This window comes from Mastigoproctus giganteus, chromosome 6, assembly GCF_048544385.1.
Source record: "Mastigoproctus giganteus isolate SK-2022 chromosome 6, ASM4854438v1, whole genome shotgun sequence".
In the NCBI taxonomy this organism is placed as follows: domain Eukaryota; kingdom Metazoa; phylum Arthropoda; class Arachnida; order Uropygi; family Thelyphonidae; genus Mastigoproctus; species Mastigoproctus giganteus.
In genome coordinates, this window is record NC_143580.1 from 209693987 (window position 1) to 209719930 (window position 25944).

Genomic DNA, 25944 nt, shown 5'->3' on the forward strand with positions numbered 1-25944 from the left:
GAGTCTGTTTGGTGTTGATATAAGCACTGTGAAAGAAAAAATTAGAGTAGGTGTGTGTTATAGGCCTAATGAATCTGATGTGTATAATGAGCAATTGTGCAGAGAAATAGTAGGCCAGTAAATTAGTGTCTTATAATGGGGGATTTTAATTTCCCGGATATTGACTGGAATTTGTGGGTTGGTCACTCACACACACTAGCAAGGATTTATTGGATGATTGTTTTCTACAGCAGCATGTTCAGGAGGCAACTAAGGGAGTAATACTCTTGATCTGATTATCAGTAGTGATTCTTCATTCATCAAGAATCTGCAGATAAAGGTGGCAGTGATCACATTGTGCTGAAGTGGGATTTACTCAAAGAGGTAACTACCATCAATGGTAAAGGAAAGGGTTTTTTGCTTTCGTAAAGGTGACTACGGTGAGACAGTATTTAAATTCTATACAGTGGGATGAACTGATGATGTTACCAACAGCAAATTCAAAATGGGAAGCATTCAAAGAATTAATCTTGGAAGCTACTAGGCTTTTCATACCAACAAAAAAATATTGTTCAAGATTTAGGCTAAATGGATGTCAGATGAACTAATTAGACATGTGACAGAGAAGAAAAATGCATGAGATAGTTTTATATAAATTAACGTGACTCAGAAGCTTATAATAGATATAAGCTGGTCTGTAACCAAGTTACAAAGGAGGTTAGGCAGGCGAAAGCAGATTACGAAAAATCTTTGGCAAAGGATGCAAAGAAAAACAGCAAAGAGTTCTTTACTTATGTAAACTCTAAAAGGAAGGGGATGAATCAGATTGGTCCACTTGATATTGATGGTTCAACTGTTGATGATCCTGCTCAGGTAGCTAACAAACTAAATGAATATTTTGCATCGACATTCACACATGAGGAGTTATTCAGCGAGGGAAATGCCGGAGGTGTATTTTACTCTGCCAGTAAGCTATATAATCTTGTAATAACTGAGAGGAAAGTGAAGGAGAAATTGTTGAAGATAAACAAAAGAAAGGCACCTGGGGGGGGGGGGGATGGGATCTATCTGGTTATATTAAAGGAGGCAGTAAAGGAAATAAGCAAACCCTTAGCCATAATTATGGGAACTTCCTTGGACTCAAGGGAGGTACCCATAGACTGGAGATGTGACCCCCAATTCACAAAGGAGGATAAAAGGCTGACACAGGTAATTATAGACCTGTGAGTTTAACTTCTGTTCTAAGGAAATTAATGGAGGCACTGGTTAAGGAAGCATTGCAGGATCATCTAGACAAGACTTCAGTTATAGCTCGGACACAGTATGGGTTTGTTAACGGGAAGTTTTGTCTGACAAATTTGATTGGATACTCTGATGTAGTCACAAAGGAACTGGATGCAAAGAATAACTTTGATATATATTTGGATCTTAGAAAGGCCTTTGATACTGTTGCACATGGAAGACTGCTGCATAAATTGGAGCAGTGTGGCATTGGAGGCAAATTTCTGCTATGGATAAAGGGATGGTTGAGTGGGAGAAGACAGAGTGGTAACAATGGACACTGGATGCAGATTACGAAAAATCTGCATCCAGTGTTCACTAATAACATTAGTCCTTCGTGGACTAATGTTATTAGTGGAGTCACTCAGGGTTCAGTGTTGGGTCCATTATTGTTTCCTTTATTTATAAATGATATTGATGATGGTATATCAAGCTTAATGTCAAAGTTTGCAGATGATACAAAGGTTGGCAGGGTTGTTAAGGACGCTATGCTGCTGCAACAGGATCTGGAAAGGTTGAGAAGATGGGCTGAGAGGTGGCAAATGAAGTTTAACATTGACAAATGTAAAGTACTACATACTGGAAACAGTAACCCCAGAGCAACGTATCAACTCTATGTTACTACACTGACGGTGGTAGAGAATGAAAAGGACCTGGGGGTAATTGTGCAGGCAGATAGGAAGTTCTCTGAGCAGTGCAGACGGCCTGCAAGAGTAGCTCATGGTGTCTTGTCAATGATATGCAGCAATAAGGAGGTGATTATTCCCTTGTATAAGGCAATTGTCAGGCCACACCTTGAGTACTGTATACAGGTCTGGAGGCCTCATATCAAGAAGGATGTAGAGCTGCTGGAACGAGTACAGAGAAGGGCAACATGATTAGTGAATGGAACAAAGGGTTGCTCTTACGAAGAAAGGCTTAAGTTTTGCAAATTAGTGTCTGGAGGCTAGGCACCGGCGAGGTGATCTGATAGAGGTGTCTAAAGCCTTGAATGGTTTTAGCATGCTCAGTGCTGATGGGATTTTTCCTCTTGCTGAGAATAATCACCTGAGAGGGCATAAATTCAAATTGAGGAAAGACAGATGTAGGATAGATGTGCGGAAATTTGCCTTTAGCCAGCGGATAGTTGGTTGGTGGAACATACTTCCATCCCTTGTTGTGGAAGTTGATAGCCTAAATAAATTTAAGGCTCAGCTGAACAGGTATTTCAAACGAACAGAGGGGTGAAATGGGAGTGGTTTTTTTTTTTTTTTTTTTGGCTGATGCTGCATAAGCTTGCTTTCTTGCGTCATATGTCTCTACTAATGCTAATGTCTGGATGCGGTACCGAAGCCTATTAAGGTAAGAAAAAGACTGAATTTGAAAATTAAATTATTTTTTTGAAGCAAATCGATTCCGTTCAGTGACAAGTGGATGTGTGCAATAATTTAGGACTGGCAGATTCAACTGTAAGAACAATTATAAAAAATAAAGAATTAATTTTAGCAGAGGGAAAGACAGTTATTCCACTGCAAGCAACTAAATTAGTTATGGCTAGGCCGGCTATTATAATTAAAATATAGACACTTCTAAATAATATTATTGAAGTAATATCCAATGCACAATTATGTTAAGTTAAATATTATTAAATAAAAAGCGATTAGTCTATATGATGATCTGAAGAAAGATCTCATCTTAAAAAAAATGTGGAACTATTTAAAGCTAGTAAGGGCTAGTTTGATAGATTTAAAATTCAGGGAGAAGCTGTAAGTGCAGATCAAGGAGACAAAACTTTCAAAAAAGAACTTAAAATTATTGAAGAGAGGTGTCATACTTCCCAACAAGTTTTTAACATAGATGAAACAGGACTTTTTTGGAAACGAATTTCTAAAAGAAGTTTTATATCGAAAGAAGGAAAAAACATGCCGGCTTCAAAGCGGCAAAGGATCAGTTGACTTTATTGTCAAGTGGTAATGCTGCGGGGGGGAATTTAAAATTAAAACCCCTTTTAGTCTACCAGGAAGAGGGACAATACAACCCAAAATCGACAAAGAACAAAAATTCGACAGCCCAGGGCCATCGGATTAATAAATTCATGATTTTAGTTGGCATTTTAAGTTTAATTTTGTAATGTAGTGTAGTAACTTACCACATAATTATATACATATGTAATGGAGAATATTTTATATGTACAGATTTTTAATATTAAATATTTTGACTGATATTTGACATCTTTTCGCTACTGTTTCTTATTTGTGAGTTGCGGCAGTATAGATTGTGACTTACAAATACATATGTTACGTTACGGGATTACAGCGCTCACTTAATGCTGATTCACTTAGCGCTCTGTTTTTCTGGAACGAATTATCAGCGTTAAGAGGGGAGTCACCTGTATAACCCATTCCTTTGCCATTAACTACTGCTACCTTCATCGTCCAAAAACTATTTGCTAGGCGTAAAACACTGATAGCCATCAACAGATAAGAAAAAAAAAAAAGACAACATGCGTGGAGAAGACTCAGGGAGAACCTCTCCAGGAACCTGCTCACTACTAATAATCTCTAATACCTATAGCGAACGTAAGAATAACCCAATTTAGAGATGTGGATCTTCCCATGATGAGAACCACAGCCATTGATAACCTGACCAGTGTTCATAGCTGAGGAGGACAAACCTGGATGCTAAAGACGACTAATGACAGAGAAGACTGACGAAGATCTCATACTGCATAGAAACTCCAAGTTGCCACCTTGGCGGAGCCATATTGGCTTAAGGCTCTGCACTCTTGTGCAGTGCAACCCTTTTTTTCCCACACTTGGAAGTGGGGGACAGGTGCAGATCGCTGTCTCCTACCCCCTGCCACACCATTTCTTTCCTCCGGTGGGGAATGCCTCACCAAATAATAGGGGGTCACCTACCCTATTGACTCTCTTCTTCCTATTCACCTCACCAGCCTTCACTCTCCCCTCCCAGTACTTTCTCTTGCACAGCACATAGCCCTACACATCCAAATTTAAATTACACCAAAAAAAAAAAAAAAATTCGCCGAACCTTTTAGGCACTTCAGAAACAGGCCTTCAGTGTCAAATCCCATATTAGCACTTTAATATAACTGAACTAAAATCAACCGCACTCGTTCCAATTTTATTTTAGGTCCTAGCCACTAAAATCGCAGGAAAGTAAGTGGCAGGACCTGCCAGAGTACAATTGATTCACTAGTAACACCTGGCTGCTAGCCTCCTCATGGGCAATGTTAGGTCCCATTAAGGGCACAACAATGGGCACAACATATAACACTACACATGACACACATACACACTTCTAAATCTCTGGCTTTGACAGGGTACTGTCACCGATGCAAAGAACATTCGTGGAGATGGGAGAAATCCCAGGAGCTGTTTTAGACCCTCAAAATACCTCATACCTCTTCATCGTCCACCGCAGAACTCCGTTGATCACTTCCTGCTACTGGTTCCTGTACGGTCAGTTCTATTATGTGATCTGGTTCATGGATGATGACGTCAGGAATATTCTTTTCCCTAGTACTTACCCTGAAATGCTGATACAAATAGCAATCATCTAATTGATTTAAAAATGTTGTCCCCTATGCGAAATTTCCTTATAGTATAGAGTGAGTGGTAGGGAATTCAAATTTTTAATTGTGGTAAATGGGTAGCTTTGGGACCTGTGGGGTGCTGGATTAGTGTTTGCTGGATCACCGGTGGTTATTTTAGCGCACAAATTTTATCCAACAGCTAACCACCTCCTTCTACTTTTAACACGTTAACTGCCAAGCTAGTTTAAGAAAAAAGTTCCCCAGGGGCCAAAAAATATTTAGGAAATAGTTTGATTAGTAATTCTAAAATAAATATTGTAATGTCAGTGTTGTCGTTTTTTCGTTTAAAATATATAAATAAAAGTCGTTTTTTTTTTATGTCTCATATGTGGCCAACGTGGCCACATGTTGGTTACTTTATTTCCTGAGAAGCCGTGTCGGCCACACGTGTAATGCTATTACGGCATACATATGAAGTTCATTTGTGATTAGTTTATTGCATGCGCTGCAATAAAACTAATTACGATAAAATAAACTCTCAAACATTGCAATAAGTTTGTCAGTATTGTTAGAGATTTTGTGAAAACAAGTTCGTTAGCGTGCTGTATAATCCATCATATTGTGTTGTGTTTTTCTGAAAGTTTGTATAAGTGTGTTGTAAAAAAAAAAAAAAATGGCTAAAAGAAAATTGCTAAGATAAGAGGAACTGAGAGAAATTGCTGTAATTTACAATTAAGCAGAGTTAAACTTCTCAGACACACCATTGTCGTTTTTTCAGAAGTTCAACTTTATCTGTTATGGACAATGTACGGTGTTTGCGTTTTACACCACGAAAGGCACTCCCTTTATGCACTGGAACCGTGGCTGGGGCTAAATGTGAGCAGATTATAATAATAAATGAATGCAGAAAAACAAGTGGGAATTGCTTGCCAGTGTTTACGAGTTCGCATCAACAGCTGATGCTACAACCAACGCCACCAAAACAGTAGCAGCAGGTCGGTGTGCTGACCCAGGAAATTAGAAATTACGTTCACTGAAATTATGTCCAAATTAGTGGTGGAACCTGATTACCAGTGGCCGGATTAGTGATGGTCGACCTCTAGAAAGTGTAATACATACAACTGCACTTAGGACTCTATTAGGTAGTGTAGTATTGAATTAATAAAATATATTAACTTTCACTGTTACTCAATCTATTACATTCAATTGGACATCATGTCCCAGACTAGCAGCAAGCAATGGGCACAAAGTAGCAGGAGTGCTGTGGCTCGGGGGAGAACAGAGGGGGGAATTCTCTAAAGCACCACCTTAAAAAAGGTACAACTTGTGAAATGTTTGTGGACATTTCTGGAACAAGACATGAATTAGCCAAGGAGGATGTTTTTGTGTGTGCTCGATGCAGAGAGTGTCAAGGAATTAGGCACCAACTCAGCGTTCTGATGGGTGCCTATGAGAGGTTGAACAGTCGGGTAGATCCGTCGAAGGTACTCGAGACACCAGGGATGTCTGATTTAAATTACCTTCCACTCAACTCCTGGATTTTAAAAACACCAACATGGAAATAATGTACAAATGTTAAAGGAAGCAGCTGGCAAATAGTTTGTAAATTTCTGTGCATATATCTCATCATTTTTCTTCTCATTTAATTGTAAAAATGTTCGCAATGATATTATAAGTAGTGATGCTTTTTGAAGTCTTCTGTAAAGAAATGTACACAAAAAACTCCAATTTATTTATGTCTTTCCTGTTGAACATTACCTGTACATCAGAACTGGAAATGACAATTGTATATTAATCATTTTTTAAGAGAACACCCCTAAAAAGCCATTGGCTTATGTGTTTTCCCTCCCTTTTTGCTGTTATCTCAAAATAGGAATAAATAAATTTTTATTATTATTATTGGTTCTTTAATATAAAGAAGCATATTTATATTCATCTTGTTGAGACATATCTGATATCTTCTTCTTCTTTTGATGCCATCTCCTATTGGAGGTTGGCGATCACCATGCCTTAGTTCTCTCTGTTTTGGGTGAGATGAAAAAGATCCTCAGCTGATCTGCCAGTCCAGTTGCAGACCTGATGACTCAAAATATTAGGGTAGCACTTCATTTTTTGCTATTTATTCCTCCCCCACCAATAATTACATGAAAAATTGAATCATATACAATTTATGCAAAAATACGATGGCCTCTGTAGCCAAGTGGTCAGGAGTGCTCTGAGTAGATTGTGGGATTCAAGCCCCTGACTACTAAATATGTTCGATCTGCAGATCTAACAAAGAACACCAGTATGGCAGATCCATTCCCTCAACATGACTTGCTGAGAAGGTCTCCATCCTGCAGTGAATGACAATGGCTGCAGATTTATTTATTATGCAAAAATATGTAAACTCTATAGCTCACACGATGTATGGTGTACAGAAAAGTAATATAAAGCTATGTGACTACTCAGTATCTCAGACTTCCCAAGAGATACAATTGTCATTGTATCCCCAAATCACAAAGGGGGTGACATGAGTAATTCAGACCAGTTAGTTTAACTTCTGTTCTGGGTAAAATAATGGAGTCACTCTTTAAAGATGCATTGCAGGATCATCTAGACAAGACTGCAGCAATAATTTAGACACAGCATGGGTTTGTTAAGGGAGTCTTGTCTGACAAATTTGATTGGATATTATGATGTGGTTACAAAGGAACTGGATGCAAAAAATAATTTTGATATCCTATACTTGGATTTCAGGAAAGCTTTTGACGCTGTTGCACATGGAAGACTACTGTACAAATTGGAGCAGAATGGTATTAAGGGTAAGTTGCTACAATGGATAAAAGGATGGTTGAGTGGGAGAAGACAGAGGGTGGTAATCAATGGGCACTGCTCTTCGTGGCCTAATGTTATTAGTGGAGTCCCACAGGGTTTGGTATTGGGTCCACTGTTTTGAATATTTATCAATGATATTGATGAAGGTAAATCAGGCTTAATGTCGAAGTTTGCAGATGATACAAAGGTTGGCAGGGTTAATGACAGTAATGGAAGTGTGCTACTGCAACAGGATCTAGAAAATTTGGGAAGATGGGCTGAAAAGTGGCAACTGAAGTTTAACATTGACAAATGCAAAGTACTGCATATGGGTAAAAGTAACCCCAGAGGAACGTACCAACTATGTGGTACTACACTTAAGGTGGTAGAAAATGAAGACCCGGGAGTAATTGTGCAGTCCCATATGAAGTTTTCTGAACAATGCAGACAGGCTGCAAGAGCAGGTCATGGGGCTTTGTCAATGATATTCAGGAATTTTGCTAGCAGGGAAAAGGAGGTAACTGTCCCTCTGTATAAGGCAATGGTCAGGCCACGCCTTGAGTACTGCATACAGGTCTGGAAGCCTCATTTTAGGAAGGATGTAGATTTGTTTGGGCGTGTGTACAGAGAAGGGCAACAAGATTGGTGAGGGGAATGAAGGGATCCTCTTACCAAGAGAGGCTTAAGTTCTGCAAATTGCAGCGGCTGGAAACTAGGCACCTGTGAAGTTATCTGATTGAGGTGTATAAGGCCTTAAATGGGTTGAGCATGCTGAATTCTGATGGGATTCTTCCACTTGTTCAGATTACGAACCTAAGGGGACATAAATTCAAATTGAGGAAAGACATGTAGAATAGATGTGCAGAAATTTGCATTTTGCCAGCTGGTGGTTAATTTCTGGAACAAACTTCCATTCTGTCTTTGTGGAAGTTGATAAGTTAAATAAATTTAAGGAGGAACTGGACAAACACTTAGAGGGAATGGTCATGTAAATTTTTTTTTTTTTTTTTTGGCTGATGTGCTGATAAGCTTATATGCTTGCTTTCTTGCATCACATGCCACTATTACTACTACCACATGTTTATTGTTCAAAGTTTATTGTAATTTAAGTATTTATCAAATGGAAAGATTCCTGGAAAACAAATGTGAACAGACACAACTGCAGTTAAAAATGTAAGTTGATGAAACTAATTATCAAATGCCAAATGATAGAACAACTAGCTTTTGTATTTAATGAAGGAACATTATCAGGCATTATTATCTGTACCATGTGACAAACTGTACAAAGAATGCACTATGGGAGTGGGAAACCTTTGTGAACACTGAATCTCAGGCCAATTTGAAAATATGGCTGTGTTGGTGCCAGGAAAATAAAGGATGGAGGAGTCCCAATTTATTTTTGAAAGAGTAAGCAAAAAAAGTGCACATGTGAAGGATATCACACAGGGCACTGGAAACCACTATTGTATATTGACAATACAGGATGCTAAAAGAGCATAACTTTTGGTGCATGTTTTTGTGGCATACTTTTGGTCCCCTAATCCCAATGACACCACGAATGCCACAGCATATCTAAACATCATTTTGGATCAGGTACACCTGACAATTTTGCATGTTTACCCCTACGGACAGGGATACTTTCAAGATGATAATGCAACCATAAACTGTGCCAAATGTGTAAAAGACTGATTTGAGGAACACGAGTAAGGCTAAATAGCCACCCTGCCAGCCCAATCCTCAGATCGCAATCACACTGAGCATCTGAGGGATGAACAGGAAAGGAATGCTCTGCCCATGTCACTCCAGGAATTGAGGACAGTTTTGTTATATGAATGGTCTAATATTCCTCATGTCACTTTTCAACACCTAGTTGATATCATGTAAAAGCAGTGGTTTGGTTGAACAGCTGTCTGACATGCTATTAGCTTATAGTCTTAACAAAATGACAAGGCTGTGACGAAACAAAATGCCATTTACAAGAGTAGTTATTAAAAAAATTGTTACCTAAATGGTTCATTTCTACACACTAACTTTGCAAACTTTGTGTTGACTAAACAGAATTGTGAATTTTTCTTTGGAGATATGTTTGTGTGTTATTTGGTTTTTTAGGAGCATTAGCAACTAAGGCCACATTGTTCCAGGGATATGAGGTGGTCATTCCCTGACCTTTCCACATCCTCCGTATTTGGTGGTCACGGGCTCGAACCCAGGTCTAATCAAGAAGCGTGTGCTACGCACTGCTGCTATGGAGGCACCATCTTTGGAGATATAAAATGACTACATAAACAATAAACAGATCCATTGTTCTTGTGCAAACAATCCCTAGGCCACAAATATATTTAAGAACATAGTGGACATTTCTCTGTAACAAAGCTTTGTGAAGTTCAACTGGGTGCACAAAGTGGTTGAAGGCTACTCTGTGCACTCAGGAAATGTTTTATGTTACTGGCTGCATGTTGGACCTGCCCCATGGAATTGAGGCTGGCCATAGATAAAATCTGTTATTGATTGAGAGTGAATGCCTATTATTTTCAAAGCTATGTACAAAATTTTTCAAGGCTGTAATAATTCTAAACACAAAACTGTTATTAAAGGACAGCTATTGTTCATGTGATTTTTTTGATAGCAGTCTGAGTTCTTAACTTCTTATTTATGTAATTTAGTCAAAGGGAATAAATACTACTCTGCTATTCTAAAGGAAGTTATAGCAGAGTAGTATTGAGGACCTTTATATTAAAATGCAATTCAGATTCAGAATTAAATAATTACATGCCTAAGAAAGCCAGATGTTAGTTACTGGAATAATAATAATCATATCTAGATGCATACATACTTAGTGAAAATAAGTTAATCAGATTTTATTCATTTATTACGTATTATAGTGACACCCAATCAATTACTCTAAATAAAATTCAAATACAGAAAAAATGTAATATAATTTTCTGTAGTGTTACAAAAGACATTTGTCCTTTTCATCAAAAAGCAGAAAAAAAGGATCTCTACTTTTTGTAATGCTCTGGGGGTTTAGAAAACTAATCTTAATAAATTTTTATACTTTTAAATTTGAATTGTTTTAACTGAATTTTTGATATTTAATACTTAGAGAAACTAATAAAATGATATGAATAGGGAATATCGATCAGTGTGTAAATGTTTTATAAAAGAATTTTTTTGTGTTAATGTGCATATAATAAAGTATAAACCTATGATGAAATATGTAATTTCGTTACAATGAACAGAAAAAAAAAAAAGGAACAAACTAAAGAACAGAAATGCAATAGTTTATTAATGCTTAAAGCCAGATAACTTCCTTTGGTTCTATTTCTCCAGATGCGAATAGTCACGATGATATCTAAATCCACTTGCAAGGTTTAAAATCCATAATTCAACAGTTTTTTATTTTTTAATTTTTGTCTGTCCTGTTGTACAGAACGTCATGTCTTAAATATCGTTACATAAAAATGTGTGCACAGAATACGAGCTTAAAGTCAGGCCATTATTCCGCAAAGTGAAGACATGATGGTATATAAAAACGGAGCTAACCACAGCACTTTTTAGGAAGTCCAGCTGCAGTTCCTAACGTTAAAATCTGAAGCTATTTACACGGTACACTTTAATTTATTAGTTTCACCTCCTTTCTAACACGGATAAAAGGGCACTAGTGGACTTTCCGAGAATTTCTGCCCAGTGAAGAGGGTGAGGTGGCGAAGAACTTTTGGGATGGCCATCTCCTGTTTCATCTATTGTTTTTTGCTTAGTGGGATTGTTAGCATCAGTAGCTTGGTTGTTGTCATCATTGCTTTCTACTTCATTTGCCATTTTTATTCTTTTGGATTTTCCCTTCTCTGACGTAGAGGGTTCTAAGGAACTATCACCTGTGGATTATAAATAATAATGTCAGATTCAAACCATAAAGCATGTGATACAGCAAAAATTACATAATCTGTCAACTTAGCTCTAGTTTTTAAATATTTAATAATTTCATTGGCATATGGTGTTTTCTCTCCCATAAGAATTTAACTAGTTGTATTAGTAATTTATCAGCGAGCTCTCTTTTACACCATATTTTCAAAAGTACAACACTCTCAAAATCTATGCTGCATTCCAAATTGCATATAATATACAAAGCAGAACCTGCTTTGTAAAACTGTTTATATAGAAGTGTTGGTTGCTGTGGTTGTGATTTATGAAAGTGGTCTGGAGAACTTTAGTTAAATCAGCATTTTTATAGAAGGCAATAACAGAATCAACAAATAAAAATAATATAAATATTATGTGAAGTGGAAAGTCTGAATTAGTGTTCACAATACTGGTATTTTTAATTTATGAAACTGGGATACCGGTATTTTTTTATTTTTTTTTATGTGAACCCCAAACACGACAGGTATTAGAACCTATAGTACTTAGTACAGTGCTTGGGTTGGAGGTTGAGAAGACGAAAGAAGATATTTGTTGACATTGGACTTGAACTTCTGTAGATTGTAATTTTCAGGAAATACATATGAAGGAAGGTTGTTCCAGACAACGCCAGTTGAATGAATAAATGAGGAAGATGAAAAGTTGGTTCTGTGGGTTTGAAATTGGACAGTAAATGGATGTTGGCGGCACATGTTCGGACTGTTTTGAAAGAGAGAGCGGGAATTATAGAAGCCAATTCAGAAGAACAGTGCCCATGGAAATATCTGTAGAAGAGGCATGCAGCAGAAACAGTACGTCTATGAGAAAGCGAGTAGAGATGAATCATTAATTAACCTAACTGCCCTCTTCTGAATGGAATCAAGAAGCCTGAGAGAGGTTTTGGGGGCACCACCCCAGATGTGGGAACAATATTCCACAGCAGGGCGGATTTGCGATTTATACAGAGTGAGCAGCTGCTTGGAAGAAAAGCAACGCCGAGAGCGAAAGAGAAAACCAAGATTTTTAGATGCAGAGGAAGCAATATTTGTAATGTGCTTGTGCCAAGAGAGATTAGAAGTCAGGGTAATCCCCAAAAGAGATATATCAACTTGCCTAGAAATTATAGTGTCCCCAAATGTAAGCATAGGAGCAGAAGAATCCTTTTTGTGAGATATAAGACGAGACTGAGTTTTAGAAGGGTTGAAATCAACTAAGTTGTCTTTGCCCCACTGGATAATTACCTGAAGATCGGCATTTAAGGAATTGGTAGCAAATTTTCGAGAAATTGAAGCTGATTGAGCAGGACAAGGTTTCTCAAAATGGAAAGTGGAATGCAATGTGCTATCATCGGCAAAACTATGGATAGGATTTCCAGTCAATGGAAGAATGTCATTAATATACAAGAGGAAAAGAGTGGGGGAAAGAACTGAACCTTGGGGGACACCAGCATTAGTGGAGAAGTTAGAAGACAGAGAGCCATCTACCTTCACCCTCAGTGAGTGATCAGAGAGAAAACTGGATAACCAATTACTAAAAACAGTTGGCAAACCATAAGATGGAAGCTTGTTTAGAAGACCTTTATGCCAAACACGATCAAAAGCCTTTCAGATGTCAAGAGCAACTACTTGTTTCACCAAACCTTTCCATTGAATTAGTCCATAAATGGGTAACATAAGCCAGAACATCACCAGTGGATCGACACTGACGGAATCTATACTAGCGATTGTAGATCAGACGGAAGGTTTCTAGGTAGTTTAAGAGTTGGCGGTTAATTGATTTCTCCATTACTTTAGAAAGAGTAGAAGTAATTGCAATGGGACGATAATTGGATGGGAGGGATTTGTAACCCTTTTTAGGAACTGGCTGTATATGAGCAAATTTCCAAGCAGAAGGAAAAACACCTCTGGAATAAGAAAGTGAAAAAAGGCGGCAAAGAATAGGAGTAAGTTCAGGAGCACAGGTTTTGAGAACAAGTGGAGAAATACCATCGGGACCTGGAGCTTTCTTAGCATCAAGATTCATCAAAATCCTTCTGATATCCTTTTGACGGAAGACCACAGGATACACTGAATGGAGCGTGTTGGGAATGGTGGGAGGTATTTTACCAAGATCATTAATACATGAGCTGGAAGAAAAATGGGATGCTAGCAGGTCAGCTTTATCCTTGGCTGAAGTGACAACAGAACCATCTGGTTTGGACAAAGATGGGCAAAAGTTGTGGCCAATAGCTTTGGCAAGAGACCAGAATACACGACTATCATTAGGGTAAGAAGCAAGTTTTCTACTCTTAGCCTGTTCAAACTCTAGTTTGGACTGATTAATAACTGCTTTACAATTGTTCCGAGCTTTGGTGTAGGCAGAAAATGAAACTGAAGAATCAGAAACAAGCCAAATACAATATGCAACATTCTTCTCTTGAATAGCCTTAGCACATTTATTGGAAAACCAAGGTTTAGATAAAGGACGAGATTTTAAAGTGGAGTGTGGAATAAAGGATTCCATTCCTGCAAGAATAATTTCACTGACGATCTGAGCAAATGTTGACATCAGAAGTTTTGAAACAGTAATCCGACCAAGGAAAAGAAGTCTCGCAGGTCATCCCATTTTGCATTCTTGTAATGCCAACAACACGAGGTTGCGAATAGCCATGAGATAAAGGTTCCATTGAGAAGAGACAATCACCAAGTTGTGATCTGAAGTGCCTAAAGGGCCTCTCACATTGACCATGTACTTAGAAGGGTTGTTTGTGAGAAAAAGATCAAGCATATTGGATGTATGATTAGGATTGTTCGGTATTCTTGTAGGTAAATGAACAATCTGTGCTCGGTCATTAGTAATTGCAAAAGCCTCAGCATCTCGACCTGCTGGGTCGGTGTGACTAGAAAAACGGAAGCCAGCTGGAGTTGTGAACATTAAAATCACCAAGGAAAATTACCTCACTGTTAGGAAAGTTGGACTGGAGAAAGTCAAGTTGCAAAGAAAGGAAGTCAAAGAGCTCCAAGTGATTAGTGGAGTTGGGAGAATGGTAGAGACAACAGATGAATTTGACACAATGAGGTAGAGAGATTTTAAGCCGGAGAAGATCAAAGAGAGGAGATTCCAAATTGCCAAGTCTCTGACAGGGAATATCAGAACGGACATATGCACAAGTACCACCTTTGAGGCGAAAGGAATCATACGGCGAATAATTTGGGCATCTGAGATGAGCAGTAGTTGAATCAACCGATAACTGAGATTTTGTCAGAAAAAGTACATGGGGTTTGGCAGACTGCAAGTGGAAATGGACATCGTTGAGATTAGAATTGAGACCACGTATATTTGTGAAATGAATTAGGAAGTGCTATTAATACCAGTATTCCAAAAAAAAAAAAAAAAAAAAAAAAAAAAAAACATTTTTTGCAATAAATTTTGATGACAGGTGCAATAAAGTAAGGAAAAAACAAGTAATTACTTGAATTCACATTTTAAATCAAACTTTTATTACAATAATAAATATTCTACCAAAAATTATTAAATATACAGTTATTCTAAAAAAAAAAAAAAAATAAGCATCCAGACTACTGTCTGAATAAAGTGAGCTCTTAAGAAACTCAATAGTGTTATCATTTAAACTGGATCTAATTTTGGTACATATTTAATTAGCGGCAGAAAATGTCCTTTTGGATTCTGCGCTGGTTGGTGCTTTGTACTGAGATAGTTTATCTCCCCCATTCATCTTTAAAAAATCTTATTTCCTTTTTATAAAAAATAAAAATATTTCCTTTTTGACTTTATGGCACTATTATATCCCCATTAATGAAAGAAAGGGACTGCCGGTTAAGTTTGGTGAGGAAATCAAATCTAAGTTGTGGGGGGGGGGGGTTATTTTTTTATTTATTAATTTTTATTTCCCTGTACCTTAGTATCGCTGTCAGTGGCCATTGTTATGATTTTCGTACAGCAGCTCCCCTCAAGCACTAAGCCCCACAAGCTACCTGACTGCATTAAAAAATGAGAATTTCCAGGAGCTGAGGGATATCCCCCCCCCCCAAACAAGAGTACACGAATACATATTATATATTGTATATATGTTATATGTGAGCTGTCAGTTTCTCAAGAGCAATGGCACAAATATAAAACAAAAGTCATTTATCATACAAATCTACTTACAATACATAACTGGTGTTCATTTACATCTAATACATTCATTTTTCTCATTTAATCTAGTTAAATTATTAAGTTAGTTTCTCATTTAATCTATATGCTATTATTTCCATAAAATTTCTCTCAATTAACAATCCCAACTCTCTCTACAACATCAAACACTAAACTAATTCAATCTTAATCATGTCCTCATATTTCTTTCAATCACCAATATCAATTCTCTCCACAACAGCAATCCATACGTTGCTAACTTAATACTAACAATTCCATGTAATCTCTCTTAATTTAGCAATATCAATTTTCTTTATAACTTCAACCAACAAACCAACTCAATGCCAAACATTTCCTTATTTCTTGTGTTTCTTCAACTTCAAGCTTACTCTAAAATAATCTCCCACTTTATCTAAGTACCATTTCCAAAAAACACAGTTCAGAGGACTTACCTTCCTTCTCTTTCACGGTGGGATTACTTTCACGGAGTGCGGTGATGTCTCCCTCTTCTTAATTTAACTCTGCATCTCTGCGGTATAGCTCTTCCAGTACTGTCTTATTTTGGAATTTCAAGAACAGTTCTCTGTTAATACTAGAAGCTAGGGCACTATCTGACTGGCTTGTTATTCAACTTCCGGATTAACTTCTAGCACAGGAACATGCCCGGCGGAACCCTTCACTATATAGCTGGACACTCCCAGAACTGGACCCCGAACTGAACCTAGAACTACCACTGGGTCTGCAACTCCTCTGAAAAAACAACAACCACAAACCCCACTTTTGGTGTGAGCACCTTATTTATTTCCTTCTCATTTATTTATTTATCGAATTGATTGCAAGTTACAATCGCCCCTTGTACTACTTTTCTATATGCAAGCTTATGTGCAAACCCCAGAGGGGTTTGCACGCATTTATGTATCTCACCCCCATCTATTTTAAACTTGACCCAATAATGGTATTATTCTTTAAACTTGCTCCTCTTTCTTTGGTGGGAAAAACAGAATATTTTTCCCACACAACGAAACGCTTTCATTTAATCTTTTTCCTCAAGATCACCTGTTCACAATATCTTTGAACTGCTCCATACCAACATCCTTTCCAAAAATGCACTAAGTGTCGCATCCTCAAGTAGCGGTGTAATAGAGGGATTAAACTAGTGTTCAGAAGCTTTTAATTTTAACCCTTCCACACCTGCCATACCACTGTTCACCATATTCCTTAATTGCACTACCAGGCCTACTGCCACCAATGGAAATATTTCCATAATGATGTTTTCGTTATTTCTTAAGTGCTTTACTTCTACACACTCTATACTTACTAAGAGAAATATATTTGTAAGATTTTATGTCTTACGATTTCACGACATTTTCAAGTTTCCGTTGCATTTCTACTGTGCATAACAAACCCTCATTTGCAAATTCAGCAGTGCTAATGATTTATTGTTGTCGATTTTATAACCTTTATGTGAATAAATCATGGTATTTGAATACTGAAAAAAAAAAAAAAGACCAGGATCCCGGAATTTCGATATTGTAAACCCTAGTCTGAATACAGCTATGCTCTAGTGGAGCACAGTTATAGAAGGCACTTCAGTGCTCTATCCCTTTAATTATATGCTATCTTTGCTTTATTATTATTTGCTCTGCATTATTTATTTTCTTGGAACACAGCCATTAAGTGAACTTGATAACTGTTAACTGACTTCTACTTTAGCTAACCCTAATGCATATACTGTATGTATATATGTATGTGTATATATGTATACATCTGCAGGTAAATGAACCACTAGGTGGCAGTGACCACAGTGTGCTGAAGTGCGATTTACTCAAAGAGGTAACTACCATTAGGGATAAAGGGAAGGGTTATTGCTTTCGTAAAGGCGACTACGATGGACTGAGACAGTATTTAAATTCTATACAGGATCAACTGATGATGTTACCAACAGCAAATTCAAAATGGGAAGCATTCAAAGAACTTATCTTGAAAGCTACTAGGCTTTACATACCAACTAAGAAATATTGTTCAAGGTTTAGGCCTAAGCGGATGTCAGATGAACTAATAAGACATATGGCAGAGAAGAAAAATGCATGGGATACATACAAATTAACACATGACACAGAAGCCTATGATAGATACAAGTTGATCTTAACCAAGTTACAAAGGAGGTTAGGCAGGCGAAGGCAGATTACGAGGAATCTTTATCAAGGGATGCAAAGAAAAACAGCAGAGAGTTCTTTACTTATGTAAACTCTAGAAGAAAGGGATCAGATTGGTCAACTTGATATCGATGGTTCAACTGTTGATGATCCTGCTCAGGTAGCTAACAAACTAAATGAATATTTTGCATTGACATTCACACACGAGGAGTTATTCAGCGAGGGGAATGCCAGAGGTGTATTCAACTCTGGCAGTAAGCTAGAGAATCTTGTAATATCTGAGAGTAAAGTGGAGGAGAAATTGAAGATAAATACAAGAAAGGCACCTGGGGTGGATGGGATCTATCCAGTTATATTAAAGGAAGTAAACAAACCCTTAGCCATAATTATGAGAGCTTCCTTGGGCTCAGGGGAAGAACCCATGGACGGGAGATGTGCAAATGTGACCCCAATTCACAAAGGAGGATCAAAGGGCGACAAAAGTAATTATAGACCTGTTAGTTTAACTTCTGTTCCCGGAAAATTAATGGAGGCACTGGTTAAAGAAGCACTGCAGGATCATCTAGACAAGACTTCAGTTATAGCTCAGACACAGCATGGTTTTGTTAAGGGGAAGTCTTGCCTGACTGGATTTGATTGGATACTATGATGCAGTCACAAAAGAACTGGATGCAGGGAATAACTTTGATATTATATACTTGGATCTTAGAAAGGCTTTTGATACTGTTGCACATGGAAGACTGCTGCACAAATTGGAGCAGGGTGGCATTGGAGGCAAATTGCTGCTATGGATAAAAGGGTGATTGAGGGGGAGAAGACAGAGTGGTAATCAATGGACACTGCACATCGTGGCCTAATGTTATTAGTGGAGTCCCTCAGAGTTCAGTATTGGGTCCATTATTGTTTTCTGTATTTATAAATGATATTGATGATGGTATATCAAGCTTAATGTCCAAGTTTGCAGACGATTCGAAGGTTGGCAGGGTTGTCAAGGACACTACTGACACTATGCTACTGCAACAGGATCTGGAAAGGTTGAGCAGATGGGCTGAGAGGTGGCAAATGAAGTTTAACATTGACAAATGTAAAGTACTACATATGGGAAACAGCAACCCCAGAGCAACGTATCAACTCTGTGGTACTACACTGACAGTGGTAGAGAATGAAAGGACCTGGGGGTGGTTGTGCAGGCAGATATGAAGTTTTCTGAGCAGTGCAGATGGGCTGCACGAGTAGCTCATGGTGTACTGTCGATGATATATAGGAATTTTTCTAGCAGGGATAAGGAGGTGATTATTCCCTTGTATAAGGCAATGGTGAGGCTACACCTAGAGTACTGTATACAGGTCTGGTCGCCTCATTTCAAAAAGGATGTAGAGATGCTGGAACGAGTACAGAGAAGGGCAACAAGATTAGTGAATGGAACAAAGGGGTGCTCTTATGAAGAAAGGCTTAAGTTCTGCAAATTACAGTGTCTGGAGACTAGGCACCAGCGAGGTGATCTGATAGAGGTGTATAAAGCCTTGAATGGTTTGAGCATGTTCAATGCTGATGGGATTCTTCCTCTTGCTCAGAATAATCGCCTGAGAGGGCATAAATTCAAATTGAGGAAGGACAGATGTAGGATAGACGTGAGGAAATTTTGAGGACGTTTGCCTTTAGCCAGCGGGTGGTTGGTCGGTGGAACAGACTTCCATCCCTTGTCGTGGAAGTTGATAGCCTAAATAAGTTTAAGGCTCAGCTGGACAGATATTTTGAATGAACAGAGGGGTGAAGTGGAAGTGGTTATTTTTCATTAGCATTAGCATTAGCAGAGGCATTTGATGCAAGAAAGCAAGCTTATGCAGCATCAGCCAAAAAAAAATAAATAATAAATAAATAAATAAACAAAAGAAAAAATAAATAAAAAATAAAAAATAACCACTTCCACGACAAGGGATGGAAGTCTATTCCACCGACCAACCACCTGCTGGCTAAAGGCAAATTTCCTCACGTCTATCCTACATCTGTCTTTTCTCAATTTGAATTTATGCCCTCTCAGGTGATTATTCTGAGCAAGAGGAAGAATCCCATCAGCATTGAGCATGCTCAAACCTTTCAAAGCTTTATACACCTCTATCAGATCACCTCGCCGGTGCCTAGTCTCCAGACACTGTAATTTGCAGAACTCAAGCCTTTCTTCGTAAGAGCACCCCTTTGTTTCATTTATTTATTTATTTTTTTTTTTTGGCCGATGCTGCATAAGCTTGCTTTCTTGCATCAAATGCCTCTACTAATGCTAATGCTATATATATTTATGTGTGTGTGTGTGTATAAATATAAAAGAATGATACTTACTATTTCCTTGTTCTTCTCCTTTAGTATTAATAGAAGCAGAACTACTATTAGTTGCTGAAGAACTTTCAGCCTGGGCTATTTCTTCACAGTGTTCAATCAAACTGTTCATCATCTTGCAAAATTCTTCTGGCACCTCTGTTGGCTTTTCCAAAGAGAATACTAAGGCTAGTGCACGAAGATCCTAAGGGATTTTTACAGAATTTTGTTATTATATAAAAGAATAATATGATGAATGATAAAAATGGGGCTTGACTTTTTTATAGCAAACTAATTTCCATTTTCTTTTCTTTTTTTTTTTCAAATATTTCATTCGGCATACACAACTGTTTTTATAGTTATGATAAAAATTTAAATAAATACACCTAACACTCAGTTACTGTCCGTCTGATGATGTGTGCATATATTCACATTTACGCAGTTTCTTTAGTGCACTACGATGTAATCCTTATAAATACTGTAACTGTACAATTCTCTGATTCTTGTAATTGTCCAGGACAGAAAATGTATTTATGAGATTATAAACTAAAACAAACATTTTAATTTTACTATTGTTAGCAGACTGTTGTGGTTACACATCCTCAGTTTTCATAGTTTTAGTGGAACAATAACTTGTAGAAGAGATTTTTACCATGTGGTTCAGATGAGTGAAAAGAAAAAAAAAAAAAAAAAAAATTAAAAATGACAAGAGTGGAATATTGGTGAAGGTATGACATCTACTGGCCCTATGTTAGAGTTAGCATACTGAACAAATACCTCTATCCAAACCACTTCCCTAATCCACCCAATGGATCAAGGCTTTTTATCTTTAAGCTGTATTATTTGAAGAAGAACCATGGCTCATGCTATTGTTATCAATGGAAAGGAAGCAACCATTTGACACAGTCTTGGAAGGGTTATACCATCTTTATGACAGTAAGAAACACTGCAACATGGTGGAAAGATATCAAGGAATCCAATACGATGTATTGCTGGAGAAAAAAATGTCAAAGGAATTTTTAGTCATAGTGAACACCTCAACCTGGATGGTGGATACTGATGTGAATGAGTTTCTGGAGTCTCATAGAAAAGACTACCATGACTGATGATTTACTGAGTTCTAAGCACAAATGCAAATTTAGGAAAGGAATGATAGTGATGATCAAATTTCCAGAATTCTTTAAAGAACCTGATCGCAGGCTCTTTAAAGTTTTAAGGGAAATCATGAAGTTCGAGGAAACAGTAGGAGTCACAGAGGATTTCAATGTTTGTTATGAGATTCTTTATGAGGAAAAGAAGAAGGCACCTCATCAGCTTTCTTCAAATGAATTTTTTAAAACAGGTTTAGTTTATCGGGTATGTATGGTAATTTTATTTACTTGTATTTCATTAAAAAAAGATTTTGAAATCTTTGTATCCTAGCAAGTTACACGAGTTTATATTTCTGAACGAGAGTAGCCTTATGCAGGTAAAGCTTTTACGGCTCCGGAAAATAGAGAAGTTTTTTCTGTTTTATTAACTTAAATTGGCATATTAACTTATTTTCTAGAGTAGCTTTATATTCCCAGTTACGATACTTAGTTCAAATTTTAACTTACATAGAGATTTTGTAGGTTATTACTTAGTATCGATAAGGATATCCAATCATGTGTTATACAAGTTTTGCAGCTGCGGTGAACGGGAAGTTTTTTAGCTATATTTAGCCTCTTAATTGACTAATTGTTATACTAAATTATTTTCTATAAATAGCGCATAGACCTAGTCAAGATCCTTGGTTTATTGTGAATTCAGACAGTGAGATTTTGGAAGTTAATTAATACTTAAGTGTCTGTAGATTTACTGTTCGTAACTTGCCGCCATTGTTATATGATACAAAATTATATCCCAAACTAGATAGCATTAGCTTAGTGTAGTATAGTAAATAATATTATCAATTAATCAGTAAAATTTATTAATTGATCTTGTTAAACTTCATTGTCAATTAAATTGTATTTTTTAACTAAATTCATATAACAACTTAGATTTTACAACATAACATAATTAATTGATACATAACTTGATACGGAAGTTATATATCGGAACTCGGAGATAATACTTGATACTGAAAAAAAACATATAGATATATAGTGTTATAACTGCATTAGGATACAAGTTTAGGGTTATAATTTTGTACTGGAATTGAAATTTTATTGAAATTGAATCGAAATCATGACTCAGACCAGAGCAGCAAAGCAAAAGGTTCAAGCTAATGGGAGTGCTGCTGTGGCTCAGGGAAGAACTGAGGGGGGGGGTTGGAAAACTGCTAGCTTGGGGGGGATACAAGCACTAATAGATTAACAGTAGCCACTGGCAGAGGTGAAAGTGATTCTTGCACTGCTTCTATTGGAATGAGCAGCAGCCTGGAAAACAAGATGCAGGGTATTTCAGAGACTGTTGGGAGTCAAAGCAGTACAAATAAACACATGGGTTGTGTTAAGGTAGCTAAGAATAGGAACAGGTGCATGTATACGTCTGTGTACACTGCTAGGAGTTTGGTAAATAAATTTGATGAATTTGAGGTAATGATCAAAACATCAAAGGCAGATATTGTTGGGATATCAGAGACGTGGTGCCACACAGATATAAAGAATGCAGAACTGAAATTTTGGGAGTACAATGTGTACAAGAAGCATAGACAGGATAGGAAGGGAGGAGGGGTTATGCTATTAGTTAAGAAACACAAAAAAATCCAAGGAAGTAAGCCAATCAACATCTTTGGACAGTGCAGTGCCAAGTCAGTTTGGTGTGACATAAGCATTGGGAGATCAAAATTGAGAGTAGGAGTGTGTTATACGCCTAATGACTCTGATGAGTATAATAAGAAACTGGGAAAAAGAGTGGGCCAGTAAATCAGAGAGTCTTATAATGGGAGATTTTAACTTCCCAGACAGTGACTGGAATATGGGGGTTGGTCACTCACACACTAGCAAGGCTTTATTGGATGATTGTTTTCTACATCAGCATGTTCGAGAGGCAACTAGAGGGAGTAATACTCTTGATTTTATTATCAGCAGTGGTTCTTCATGCATTAAGAATCTGCAGATAAAGGAACCACTAGGTGGCAGCGATCACAGTGTGCTGAAGTGGGATTTACTCAAAGAGGTAACTACCATCAGGGCTAAAGGGAAGGGTTTTTGCTTTCGTAAATGCAACTATGGTGGTCTGAGACAGTATTTAAATTCTATACGGTGGGACCAACTGATGATGTTACCAACAGCAAATTCAAAATGGGAAGCTACTAGGCTTTACATACCAACTAAGAAATACTGTTCAGGGTTTGGGCCTAAATGGATGTCAGATGAACTAATGAGACATATGGTAGAGAAGAAAAATGAATGGGATACATATAAATTAATGGGCGATATGGAAGCTTATTATAGATATAAGCTGGTCTGTAACCAAGTCACAAAGGAGATTAGGCAGATTATCTCCTTGTATAAGGCAATGGTCAGGCCACACCTTGAGTACTGTATACAGGTCTGGAGGCCTCATCTTAAGAAGGATGTAGAGCTGTTGGAACGAGTAGAGAGAAGGGCAACAAGATTAGTGAATGGAACAAAGGGTTGCTTTTACGAAGAAAGGCTTAAGTTTTGCAAATTACAGTGTCTGGAGACTAGGCATCTGCGAGGTGATCTGATTGAGGTAGCTTTGAATGATTTGAGCATGCTCAATACTGATGGGATTCTTCCTCTTGCTCAGAATAATCACCTGAGAGGGCATAAATTCAAATTGAGGAAAGACAGATGTAGGATGAATGTGCGGAAGTTTGCCTTTAGCCAGTAGGTGGTTAGTTGGTGGAACGGACTTCTATCCTTTGTGGTGGAAGTTGGTCGCCTAAATAAGTTTAAAGCTGGGCTGGACAGGTATTTGAAACGAACGGAGGGGTGAAATGGGAGTGGTTTTTTTTTTTTTTTTTTTTTGGCTGATGCTGCATAAGCTTGCTTTCTTGCATCATGTCCCTCTACTAATGCTAATATGAAAATTAATGTTTGGTTATTGTACAATCAGTTAATGTTCAGTTCGCAAGAAAGCAATGCATATGCTAACTGAATTTTAGGTATGTATAATTATTTTATTCTATATATACTAAAGGAAGTGTATATATTGGATGTAGGGTACATTTGATTGAAGAACTATGGATTTTCAAATGTGTGAAAGAAACAAACAAAACGCTTTATTCAAATCAGAAGGGAAGATGAACAGCCTTTTTGCATTTGTGAACTCCTCTAGCCATCTTGAGGCTACATTTTGTGTAAAAAGAAATTTTTTTTTGTTGTTGTTTACAGCGATCACTTATATACAGCTCATATACAGTTCATTAAAAATATACACAGCTCATGAAAAATACATCCAAGAAAATAGTTTCTGAAGTTGTTTTGCTTCACTTATGAAACATATAACATGCCATTGTTATTGTTGTAATTAGCACATGTAAGGAATAATGTCAAATTGATATGAATATAAAGTTTTTTGGAAAATTGTTTACTTATAATCAGGGATACCCACTATATTATCTAGATAATACATTGGTATTTATAATTATGCTTAGCACTGATTTCACACTTCTGTAAAATTATTTTCCCACTTACTTCATGCCCATGTTTCTCACACTTTTCTTCTAATGCTAATATGTTGTGTTTTCATGTTTAACTGCTATTATCATTGTTAGTGCTGCCTGTCCATGGAGATAAATTTGAAAAGAGAGAGAAATCTAAGGCTGTTTTGTGTGAGTTTTTAATGCTAAAGTGTCATGAAGTTTATGAAAGCTATTGGATTTGAGAACCTGTTTAATTTTAATTAAGTTTATTCTTGTACAAAGTATTAAAAGGAATTTAAATGCTTTAAAATGTATAACGGAAGTATTAAATGTTAATTTTCAATGAATGGAAATTTGATGGTGAAAACTATGCCTTGGATTTTTAAAAGGATACTTGCAAGCTATGACAAAAGGGATTAATGCAAAGCATCCTAATTATGGTAACAAATTAAAGTCGATGTTAGTATCCTCAAGAAATATGAAAATAAATGTCATGAATATTACAAGGTAAGAGGAATTTATCATTTTCTACTAACGATCATTACAACAGGAACAACAGCTAATATATGAAGAAGATTGCTTCATTTATGAATGCAGTGTAAAGAGACTTTCTGTAAAAGATTCGTTTTTTTTTGTTCACATTGAATTTTTTTTTTACTACCAAGGCTGCTGTAGCCGAGTGGTCATACGCACGGGTGCATAAGTACATGTGCCTTGAGTGACCGGGGTTCAAGCCCATGACTGCTAAATACGGTGCTGTTTCTTGTATTCTGTCTATCTTGTGAACTCCTCTGACCATTTGGTCGTCCTGGAGTATAAAAAACAGAAAATTTATTTATTTTACACAGTGTTGATTTAAATGTAAATATTTTATGTGTACTTTTAGTTCACTTCTGTTCGAATTCAGCTTAGACTGAAAATATTTAGGGCTAGAGCCTTAACTTATGGAATACAGTTTGTATTTTTCTTGAACATTTTATGTTATGTATGCATTGTGAAAAATTGCAACTACATCATATGGTGATAGTAATGTTGTGCTTAATCGGACAGTTGATGAATATTCTAGTTTATTCAATTCTGAATTGCTGTTAAGTCCTTTTTCAGGTGACGACTCTTATTCCATGTCAGCTTTTATTATTAAAGATGTTGAATATCTGCAAAAGTGTGCTCACTCATGAAACGATAAACGATAATCATCTGACTGTCACTGTTAAGGTAAGGTTACAATGAAGGACCAGGAAATTTGGTAGTGGTTCTATTCTTAAGGATACAGACTC

General features: G+C 37.1%; 1 protein-coding gene across 1 annotated transcript in view; it reads right to left on the minus strand.

Moving 5' to 3' along the window:
* Window positions 1-10957: 10957 nt before the first annotated feature.
* puf (ubiquitinyl hydrolase 1 puf) overlaps window positions 10958-25944 on the minus strand; it is a 1022896-nt gene continuing 1007909 nt past the window's right edge. Inside the window, exons 77-78 of the mRNA XM_090376705.1 lie at window positions 20116-20296; window positions 10958-11466 (exon numbers count right to left, since the gene is read on the minus strand). Coding sequence (XP_090232831.1) covers window positions 11219-11466; window positions 20116-20296 — 429 coding nt within the window. The 3' untranslated portion in view covers window positions 10958-11218. The remainder of the gene's footprint in view (window positions 11467-20115; window positions 20297-25944) is intronic.